This window comes from Atractosteus spatula, chromosome 21 (assembly GCF_055471065.1).
Source record: "Atractosteus spatula isolate fAtrSpa1 chromosome 21, fAtrSpa1.hap1, whole genome shotgun sequence".
In the NCBI taxonomy this organism is placed as follows: domain Eukaryota; kingdom Metazoa; phylum Chordata; class Actinopteri; order Semionotiformes; family Lepisosteidae; genus Atractosteus; species Atractosteus spatula.
Genome location: NC_142726.1, coordinates 4,041,032 through 4,052,702, shown reverse-complemented (window position 1 = coordinate 4,052,702; position 11,671 = coordinate 4,041,032). Strand labels below are relative to the sequence as shown.

Below are 11,671 nucleotides of genomic sequence, written 5' to 3'. Positions count from 1 at the left end.
CATTTAAAAAGGGACAGTGAAGCCAATTGTGTGTCACTGATTTTCAACACAGGGAAGGCAGTGGTTGGAACCAGACAGGTCCATCAACAGAAAGAACCTTCGTCTTAAGCAATGAAACTACAAAGAGACAGTCCCAGAGGCAGAAGGCAAAGAACAACACACTGGTCAGAATGCCAGTCTGTTGTAGGGCTCACACACACACATGGCATGGGGACAACTCAGAGACGCCATTGAAATGTTCCAGACATTGTGTAAAGGTTAACTGGGAGGGGTGAGGTGGGGAGAAGAGACATATACATCCCACACAGAAGATAGTCCAGTAAGGAATCGAACCCACAACCCAGAAGCTATGAGGCACCAGAGTAAACCAAGCCACCCAATTCTATAACACCTATTATATAGTCTTTTCTATAGCCTATTATATAGCTTTCTTCCACTACAAGGTTTCAGTCCCCCCACAAAACTGTAAGATTTTAATCTGTCTAATATTGTCTGTTTAGAGAGAATAATAAAAAATATTTGAGAAAGTTTTAAAGGGGGTTACCTCACCCACCTGTACACCCAGGTGGTCTAGTTCAAGGTTTCAGTGTGAAGTAAAAAATAAGAAAGCCCCATAACCTTTAAAGAAAAGGTTAAATAACACTCCGAATTTGTTTGCTGACATGGACGCAGTCCACACAGAATTCCCATCCACCTTCTGATTATTTTTTGTCTTAATTATATTTTAATCATTGTGTCAAACAGAAAATAAGAAATGAAATGACACTGAAGTGGTAAGGTTAGGAATTGTTTTTACTGTATTTCGAGAGCCTTTGTAGTTTAGTACTATTGTTGATGCCTGCATAGAACCTGTATTTGAATGGTAAAACGTAATATATTTTCTTACTTTCGCATTTAGGACAACAGAATTACACGGGCGTGAAGGACAGACCGAGAGGTGATAGTTCACTTATTCTCCAAATGCCTTGATGCAATTTTAAATTCATTTTTAAGCTTATGTTGGCAATCCCAAAAATATTGTATACAACATTTTTCCATTAATGTTTTGCATGCTGTAAAAATATTTTTAAGTAATTAAGTAATCTGCAGTTAAGGCTTCTAAATGTCTTGGTGTAATACGCAGAGCTCAGTTATACCTGTGATCCGTTACGCGCAACCGAAAAATATTTTTATGCGGGTACTTTCACCTGGAGAACCTTATTTGAATCGGTTTTCATTTTTTAGCCATTAGGTTTTCTGAAGAATCCGATGTTACTGCATATCGAATATGTGTCTCTCGTTTTGTTTTCAGCGTCTGACCTCATCTTCTAAAATAGGCGCCTCCCCCCTTAATTCTACATCTTAGGTATGGAATCCAACTTGGGGAAAAAAAGGAAGTCAAAATCATGTAAATTATTTCCTTCTACAGCGTGTACGGTTGGATTTTCCCCAGGACAAAAGTGAGTTGGAGCTACAGTATAAATTTCGACGGCCAAATTATGGCAGAAACACAGAGCACACTCCTGAAATCCAGCGAACTAACTGGCTGTCCTTGCTTAGGAGCTCAACCACTTGACTTTTTCCAGACATGCTGAAGGTACGTTCATAAAGAAAACCAGGGCGCTTTACACCATTATTCTCTGACATACGGACATTCTGGTCAAGCTTTCTTTTAAACTTTAACAAGAAGTTTTAAACTTTATACAAGACTGTATATATTATTTTTTCTTTATTGCAGATCCTGGTTCTCTTGGCCGTGACACGATTGTGTTTGACGGAAGGGCATCGCTGCTACACAAAAGGGGACCTGGAGCAACATTACAGGAGTTTCGTAGGACGGGTGGAATTGGAACGGTACCCACCGTATTACATGGTCAGGGAGCTGGAAAGAAACCCAGGGAAAACGCATGAGGATTGCCCGAACTACCGAGTTAAGCGTCCGATCGGGGATCATAGTCGCCGCTCCATCTCCCCCTGGCGGTACAGGTAAGGACACTACCTTTCCTTATTCCTCAAGGTGCGCTGTGCGTCTCCAGCAGAGAAGGGATAAGAGCTGATTCCACTTTGCAGACTTTTTGTTAGGTCGCAGCTGTTAGATTAGAATCGAATAATGTGATTAAGCACATGGGTGGAGATGAAACCATCTAGCCTAGAGTCAACATTTTAAAATTCCCAGCTATATGAACAAGTTTAAAATAGGTGCTAAAACCAAGACAGGAAATACGTACAGCAGTTCAGGGATGTGCGTGTGTTTTGGTTATTGTTGAGAAAAACGTTGGTTGCTTGATGAAAATAAGGCAAGCGATTTATGCGGCGGTTTTCTCTAACGGCGTTTTCTCTTGTTCCCATTTTGCTGTCTGGTGAAGAATCCATGTGGATGAAAACAGATTCCCGAAAAAACTGGCCTACGCCGAGTGCTTGTGCTCGGGATGCATCGATCCTAAGGACGGGACGGAGAATTTATCCATGAACTCTGTCCCTGTGGAGCAAACCATGATGGTTTTGAAAAGGATAGATTGCCCGCATCGCAAGTTGAACGAGAGGAAGTATACCTACGTTGTGGAATATATAAAAGTCCCAGTGGCTTGCACATGTGTAATACCCAAGACCCATTCTTAGCCTCTTATAGAGGATAATTGTGTCTTTTAACTCTCATTGTAGTGACATGAGTCACATATATACGTGTTGTGTTTGTTTTAAAATGCACTCTTGTTATTGTAAGTGATAACATGAACCGAGTTGCTTATATTGATAAGCTCCGTAAGGCATGTTTTTACATGAATTCGAGATTTATATGGAGTCGTTATTTATTTTATTTATGTATTTATTTAGCTATTTATTTTTATTCATTCATAACTGTCCTCATTTGTGATTTAAGGCAGCAGATGTTATTTATTGTACTTATCAGATTACGTAAACACATTTGTTAGCATTGAACTGACTTTTTCTCATAATAGTATAAAACATTCAATATTTAAGAATGTTTGAAAGAGCACTACTAGGTGTAATGTAAACTAGTACAACTATGAAACGACCGATGAAAATATGCATTGGGAAACTAATCTGATTTTTGTATACATTTCATTTTACAAGATGAACATCAAAAATGCATTTGTTATCATTTGTAATACTTACCTTTGTATGGCTGTTAAGGTTAAAATAAACTACTGGTGTCAATTCATTAACCTCGTTACATTTTTTCCTTGTCGGTTTTCAATCTTGTTCTGCTTTAAATGAAATACTGCTCTCACACGCTGAGTAACAAGTCAGATTTAAAACTTTATTATATCAGCAATACAAAAAAATAACATATATAACATATCAATAGTAACAAGAGAGCTCCTTGTAGCTCTTCGCCAAACTCGTCATTAAGGTTGGACGAGGATAGGCTCATCATGGGAAGGTATCGTGACGTCTTTTCAGTGCGACGCCAAAGTGCTGTCGATTTGCATGGTACTCCTACCCACATAACTTAACAGAGATGTTGGTGAAAGTCCTGGAGGCTCTTGATATTCTTATTAAACCTGTTGCAGGTCAGTGACATGTTACGCGTGTTGAACAGTATTGTGAGTTTTTGTTGCCGGAAAAGTTGTCTTGTTTCATCCGTTGTCTCCCCGTTAGCTGTGCATTAACAGTTAAAGCGACTCAAGTTATGGACACTGGGAAGCGAAACTTTCTCCAGAATATGAACGATATGATTCGGTGTGATTCGCTATTTCGTGTTACTGTAGCACAGGTTCGTTTTCATATGTTTTAAAAGCTTAGGTGGGGGCTTTTCTGCCCTGCGTTAGAATAGTTTGGTCAGTAGAGCCGTCATATTAAGATAGTCACAGTAACCATGTGTTTTGTAGGGGTACTCTAAGCGTCTTTGAGTAGGTTCAGTTTGAAGGTTTTAAAGTGTAGCTCTTAGTAATCCATCGAAACTCTTCCGCTAAAAATAAAAAAATAACAACGTATTTTGTACAATAAATGGTTATATAACATTTCCCTGTATATGAAAATACCCCCATCAGGTATACGCCTTTATGCCACAAGGTGTAAGGGACATAAGAACTCGTTTGTCACCTCAGATTTCAGAATTCAATAATGTAAATGCATTGTTGCTTCTTGAGGTATCGTTTTTGTTGTACTAGTGTGTTGGACCGCAGAACAACTTTCCCCTATGGAATAATAAAGATTGAACTGAAATTTATTACGTGCTATTCTATAAAAGCTGCTGTCTTAAGCGTGCTCTTATTTCATACTTTATGTCGTTTAAATCAAAGCTTTTATCTCATGATTAAGACTATGTAGTTTATTTTCAGATCAAATCCATTTGGATTTCTCTGGAATTTTCATAATTAACTCGTTATAATGAATGAAATATAGCCATCTCGAAAACGAAAACAATTACTCTGCGACGTTTTTGAAGATGTGCAGGTTTTTGATTTGTTTTCTTTTCTGATTTCGAAGTCATTTTGTGCAATTAAGGTTTTTTAAAATACAGATAAAACACTGAATCTGAAGGCATCGCCTGACAGTAATGACGTTTTTATTTGGGAACTCTTTGTATGACTATTTTCAACTGGTTACGTTGCTGCTTAGTGTTGCACAACCTAGCCTTAGTTTTACAGAACAAAGTTGATTTAGTTTCTCTTCCTTAAATAGATACAATGCAGGGTTTCCCACAATTTTATAGAGGCGGGCCGCCTGGCTTGACAAATGTGTGAACAATGACAAATTATGCACAATATCGAAATTCTGTTTCATGGGTCTCTGAAGAAGGGAAGGATGATCCTCGGTCGATATGACATTTTTAATTACATCATTGTGTTACTTTCCGGACAGAGGCTGTGGGGCTGTGTATGACTGATCATGTGGAAAATCTGGAGAACAGTAGTGACCACCCAGTTCCCCAGGCGAGGCACAAACCAGAACGTTTAATAGGTCACTTCTAATTCTCAGTTTCTAAACCCAGAGTACAACTTCCATTTTGACCAGATAAGCAGGTGGTTTGTATGATGAAGTAGAGAGACAATCTGAAATTAAAACATAGAAGTCCTGCAGCTGTCAAGCATATGGCTAGTCATTTCATGTATAAAAGAACAAAATGATCAAAACACACGGCCAGGGTGGACTACATATTTTTTTAGTTGCCTTAAATATAATTTGTGAAGCAGAAGATATGTGTCAGTGTTTTTTAAAAGACCAGGGATATTTGAACAACTTCTTTTTTTTCTCTCCAGAGTCTGGCATCAGCGATGTGCATACAACAGAAAAGGAGGCCTTGCTGAGAACTCTGCAGGCCAACATTGTGCTTCTGGGTGAGAGGCTTCGCAGCGACCCTGCGTGCCAAGAGCTTGGCCGCCTCAGGTCTCAGGTGACAGAAGAGGCGAGCTGGTGTGAAAGCTCACAGGATGTCACCTGGAACTTCGTGCTGGAGTGCCTGGTGCTTCTGCAGAGCCTCAAGCGCTGCCTCACCAGACTCTTGGAGTCATTCAGTCCCACAAAGCCTAACCCGAGGACCCCTGAGGCTGCCCCTCCTTTGCCTCCGGATGTCTTGAGCATTGCGCAGCAGAAGACGGTTTGCTCCGCCTTGCAGTTTGTGGTCACCCTGGGCATCTGCCCTTACCTTTTGCCCGGGGTTGGCATTCCTCTGAGCCGGCGCTCTGCCTTCGGAGCGGCTGTGGAGAGCGCGCTGCAACGAGATGTCCCTCCAGACGGCACGCGCAGGCTGTTCATTACCTGCACCGTGCTGTTGGAGGTGGCTGAACTCTGCTCATTGGGCACCATGCTCTTCACCCGTCACTTGGGCGATATCCTGGCTGGGCTGTGCCAGCTGGGATATTGCCCCAGCAGGTCTAAGGCCGAGCTGGCTGTCGTCACTGAGCAAGGAAAGGTAATGTCGGTCAATATCATATTTCATTTTTAACGTTCATGTATCGTGGATTATTTCACACGCTGAATAAATTCTACACAAAACCCTTACTATTGGTGAATTTGGAATGGGCTTTGCTGCACCTTGACCCATGCGGTGTAAAGGCATTTTGTTGCTTCACTCTTGGGATACTTCTACATTAAGCACTATCTGACATTTCAGTATTAATCGCTACTTTTAATCCTGGCACCTTAAAAAAAGTAAGCAATAGTGCAGCAAAAGTGATTGAGAGGCTGAAAGGGAAAAGAAGTGACAAAGAATGTTGAATTATTGATTAAGAAATCTACAGCATTCATGAGATTACTGTACAGTATTTCAATAAAAATAAATAAAAAGGAAAGGATAGTGTTGCTGCACTTTTATCTAATTTGTCATGTGATTCACAATTCCCACAGCAGAGAATGAAATAATCCCAAAACAAATCCAATGAAGTATTTTAATTCCCGTAAAATTCCAACACTGCCATTTAAAGAGGCTTAACATGACTTTTACATATTGCACATGTTGATTTTATTATTACATAAATATAAATATTAATCACCTGTTTATTAACATTATTACATTGCAATAATGTCGTTGTTAAAGTGTGGTTGATTTGTAAACCGTAGGTAAATTACTTAGCGCTCATTTGTAAATAAAAACAGAAGGCAGGGAAGCAGAGTGCCAATTTAGATTCCAAAAAGACAGACACCTTTAGCTAGAAGAGAATTTAGTTGCTGTGAGACAGAAATTATCATGTAAACCGTTGCTTTACAAGCTAATCATTAATTGTCATTATAATTATATCAGTTTACAAAGTTCAGAAACGAAAGTGCATCTTTAGATGATTTCCTTTCAGTTGCCATCATCTAAAAGATCGTAATGTTTTGAGATCTGTAAGTTGCCTTTTATTGATTGTTGAAAATAGTTATCTGGAGCACTGATCTGCAGTGACCCTCTGGGTCAAATACTAGCTGTATTTGTACTAGCTGTGTTTGGTTTGATCAGTAGTAGGAGCCATGATCAACTGATCACAGAAGGTGATATTAATTCAGGAGTGATGTAAAAATAATCAAAACAGATAAGTTATTATTCATGCTGATAGTCATTGGAGAAGTCTCTGTTCTGGCACCAGCTGATTTAAGATGGCTTTAGGGACCCAGGATTATAACAAAGTGATAATACAAGACTTTCTTAAACGTGGATCTCCAGGACCACGGTTGACCACCCCTCTACTAGTTCATAAAAAGAAAATGGAAATCCGCCAGATAATATCCTAATTTGGTCAGGCTAAGTTCCTATCCTATTATCCTCTGTAATGACAGTTGTACTTTGTGAACTTATTTTTCAGACAGTTCCACTAGAGGGTACTGTTATACACTAGTATAAAGATGTCAGTCATTTTTTATTGTCATTATTTTTATTATTTTTATTAAGCAAATATTTATATAACCTAAGCAATCAATTAATGTTTACAGTTGAACTGTATTTGAAATGCATTTGCCATAGGCACATAAATTATTATCTTTTTGTAGTGTTGAAAGTTAAGGTATCGCATTTGCATTTGCAAATTTATGATTTCAGTGGCATGGAGTCATTTGCATTTGTATCTGAATGCATTTGGCCTCATGACTGATGCTAATAAAGTTTTCAGAATTGATCAAAATGTGCTTCCCTAGAGAGGGAGTGCAGTAATTTGCATTGTCCGTTTATGATTCTTTCATAGAATTGCCAATATTGTGCCGGCATTAATAGAACGTTTTTACTAATATTCAAAGGTTTTTAGTTACATGGTGATAAATGCTCTTTTCTGTATTGTATTTTTAAATCATTCCATTAATCTTAGAGATGAGGCAACATTTATCCTTTTCAAGGGTCACATCTATAAATAATTTACAATGATTTTTGGTTCTCAAAAAAGGGATACAGGGGCCCAAGGGGATTTTCAGAGGTCTCTTAGGATAAAAATAAGCTTTTTACTCCAAGGTTTAGTAAATTATGCTAAAGAAACTGTATATTGCAGTAGATCTGGTGTTGTAATTCTCACAAGTCTATTATTTAGGATGCTGGTTCTTAATAGGTCCTATTCAAGGATGCGAAGGCACAGGATCTGCACTGATGTTAACAACTGCAGTCCTTGATCTTACCACTAGAAGGCATGAGAGGAAAGGAAAGGTGAAGAATTGGAAAAGAACAGCACCAGCTAGATTGTACAGTATATGTGCTAAAAACACATACAAAGATGCAAACGCATGCAAAGATGCAAACACATAGGTGCTATGGTTCGAAACGTGTTTTCCTTCTAGTTTTGATTTTCTGTTAAAAAATGTTCTTGTGTTACAGGGAGTTAGTATGGAAGAACGCAGGAATTGTAAAAGAGCACTACAGGGGCTTCTGGGAAAAGTTTACCAGCCAATCATCATTAAGGAGCTCCTGATCCTGCAAGGTGGCCCAAAACAAGTACGTGTTTGGATTTTGGCAGGACGAGCTGTAAAGATGAAACCTGAAAGTCTGTGAAACAAAAAACGATGTCTATCCCGCTCTTTCTAAAATATAACATTTGAAGTTTAATTTCGCAAAATAGAAAACAATTATTGCTTCAAATGGAGAAGCTCCTGGACAGATTGCAACAGCAATCAGCAGGGTCTAATTGACTTTAGAACAAAGTTAAGAAATATTCACCCATTAAAGTCATTCTGTCACACAAAGATATATAAGTTATTGAACTTTGCTGATAATATCATATAGGCAACTGATGTGCATAAACACAGTAAACCTACAGTATTAATTATTTATTGAAGTAATTCATGATGAATTAATTATTTAGTAATAAGAAAAGATACTGAGAACGATTCTTTAAGAAGGTCTCAGCCATGATGGTGTGGATTGTTGTACAGTTTTCATTACCTTCAAATCCCAAATATTGTTAGCAAGACTTTTCTAACTGAACAGTAGAACAAACTTTATCACCCATGAATTCAGATGTTTCCATTTTACACTTTTTTTTTAAGATCATTTTTTGGCCATATACAATTTCTTGTATTAGGAATTTGTCTTTTCGCATACCCCAACTTGCAACTCGCATGCTCCATGAGACACACAGACAGGGAGAGAAGCTTGGGGTCAGAGCGCAGGGTCAGCCATTTGTACAGCGCCCCTGGAGCAGCTGGGGTTAAGGGCCTTGCTCAGGGGCCCAACGGAACAGGATTCCTCTGCCGGCTGTGAGACACGAACCGGCAACCTTCCAGCCACGGGCGCAGATCCTGAGCCACAGAAATATCTTCTCTCATTTAAAGTGGTAGACCTGAGAGTTGCCACGTCAATGTGAGTGCAGTGAATTTATTACCCTCCTCAGAACAACTGGATAAATCAGTGCTTATCTGAAGTTGATTTACATTATGCTCTTTAGCGCACATTCGTAGGACCCATTCCTGAGAATGTCCTTTACCTTACACTTTTTTTCTAATGAGGCTTTTAAGCCAGTGGGACTCTTTGTGGGAGCGCTGTACATTTCTTAAGGATTTGTCATAGCTTAACAGTGTTCTGACTACTTGCAAAACCAAATCATCTCATCAACTAAAGTTATTTTAACTGATTACCGTTTATTTGTATATCTTTGCATATCAAAATGCTGTCGTTTAAAGGAAAACCAAAACTAAAGCCTTTAAAATAAAAATGTTTCACTGGGGCTGGAATTATTTTCATGCTAAATGCATTTGCCAAAGGTTTCCCTTTCTTCTTCATTACTGTTCCCACCCCTTGTCATGCTGAATTTGGGCCCATTCAACCCTTTTCATCAGAGATACATGACTCATAAGTGCTGTTACTGTAAACATTAAGCCTTAGTTGCAAAGTACGTTAATAGTGTGAAGTTACATACGTGTGCTAACCGTATAGTGGGCGTGTAAACACATTTTTGTAATGAATGCCTTCCAGCATTAAAGGTGTGCCCATTTGGTTAATATGTTTATAGTAAACTGAAAATGCACAATACAATTAAATTTAGTTTTCAGGCTAGTAGAAAGGCTGTTATGGTTCATATTTTGTCTGGGCAGCAATTATTTTGACAAGTAATCTTAATATTGAATGAGTCAACCCATTGGTTTAAAATGTCTGTGGTTTGAGGTGCTTTTGGAACTTGAGCAGACACCTTTGCTATATCAGATGACATTGAGTTATCTGATAGATCAGCACCTGCTGCTGAATCTTCAGCTATATGTATGTGTAGATTGTGTGCATCCATACCTGCACTGTGTATATATATCCTGCACTGAGCCGAAGGAGTTTTCTTGGAGAAAGAGGTTTGTTCTTGTTAGATTACGACTACAGCATGGTGAGACTATGCTGCAGCTAAGGGTAAATTTGAAATTTTGGCTCTTCCATGCCTCCCAGGTGAAGCTGTGAGCTGTGTTGTGTTGTGTGTTAACGTTCTTTGAACGTTGCCTTTCCGCAGGTGAAAGAGAGTCCTGGAGGTGTCTCCAAGCAGGCCTTGGCGCAGGCTCCCACTTGGCTAAGACGCCTCTGTGGGCAGCTGCTTTCTGAGAGGCTCATGCAGCCCAGTGGAGTTCAGGCCATAGTCCGAGGGATTCTAGAAGGAGCTGGAGGTAAGGTGGCCGCATGGTTATGGCAGTTAACGTTGACATATAGTTTGAATCATGACATTTCAAGACGTTGAGGTAACACTGCTTTCAAACAGCTTTTGGGTCCAGGGTTTGATTCCAGCCTAGGGTGCAGTTTGCATGTTCACCCTGTGATTTCCTATTGAGAACAAAAACAGTTATGTGCTCTCAGTCCTGCCTTACAACTTATGCTTCTGGGATGGACTTCAGAGTTTTCTGGTTTGTACGTTTTGGATAAAATTGATGCCATGTGTAAGTTGTATGAATGTGTCGTTCCGAACAGTCATGGTCTTGGGTCAAAAATCCCAATTGTACACCATAGGATCCAAACAAGTCACTTGCCAAGGTGCCTTTCTGTTTTTTTCTAGACAGATGAAAACTTCCACTGAACTTGGAGTTTGAAATTTGTGAGTGATGTGAGGGGTTTGATTTTTTTATTTAATGTGGCCCCAAATTCTTTTGCTACTGAGAAAAGCACTGAGAGAAAATATTGCTCCAAATGTGTGCTTGTTTAGAGGACATGACTGAGTCACTTAATGTAACAGAACAGCTAACAGTGTCAGTTAACTTAACAGAACAGCAGCTTCACATGGCATCTTAATTTAATGTTTTTAAGCCTTTATATGTAGAGATCTGGGTGTGAAAATTTTATATGTACAGTGTCAAAATGTATTCACTTATGTTGTTCAGAATTGGATTTCAGTCATTTCTTGTTTTACACCACACAATTTGAAATGATCATTTTTCATTTATCAGTTCTGATTGGCTCAGCATGCAGAGGTGAGGACATTGGGTGTCTTCTTCAGAAATGTACACTTGTTGGATCCATCTTCCATTTCTCATCCCGTGGGTCTCGGACTACCTACAGGAGAGCTAACAGTGATTGCAGGAGAGAGGCAGTTCTCATTGACAACAGTGCGAGCCCACAGGGACCTAGCAGGATCCAGAAGTGGTTGTTCAGAGGAAGGCCAAGGATACTCTGGCTGACTCAAGCTCATCCAGCTTTGGTGCTGTACTGAAATTTGTGCACCCCTTCTTGAGGAATGAAGGTCACGGTTTGCTTATTACATTGCCCAGCCTAGAGACAGAGATGCTGGGACCACAGGCACTCTACTCCCTTTGCCACACAAGTGTCTTTGCTGGCTGATTCTTGTATGGAGTCTATGTGTCGTAAATT

General features: G+C 39.4%; 2 protein-coding genes across 2 annotated transcripts in view; both read left to right on the top strand.

Annotated features, from left to right (window-relative positions):
• Window positions 1-1,502: 1,502 nt before the first annotated feature.
• il17c (interleukin 17c) lies at window positions 1,503-2,598 on the top strand. Its single transcript, XM_088939151.1, has 3 exons — window positions 1,503-1,576; window positions 1,718-1,965; window positions 2,346-2,598. Exons 1-3 carry the CDS (start codon window positions 1,568-1,570, stop codon window positions 2,596-2,598), a joined length of 510 nt encoding a protein of 169 aa, XP_088795277.1. The 5' UTR covers window positions 1,503-1,567.
• An 837-nt stretch (window positions 2,599-3,435) lies between these two features.
• tango6 (transport and golgi organization 6 homolog (Drosophila)) overlaps window positions 3,436-11,671 on the top strand; it is a 39,964-nt gene continuing 31,728 nt past the window's right edge. The window contains exons 1-4 of the mRNA XM_088939240.1: window positions 3,436-3,512; window positions 5,205-5,857; window positions 8,219-8,335; window positions 10,329-10,479. Coding sequence (XP_088795366.1) covers window positions 3,461-3,512; window positions 5,205-5,857; window positions 8,219-8,335; window positions 10,329-10,479 — 973 coding nt within the window. The 5' untranslated portion in view covers window positions 3,436-3,460. The remainder of the gene's footprint in view (window positions 3,513-5,204; window positions 5,858-8,218; window positions 8,336-10,328; window positions 10,480-11,671) is intronic.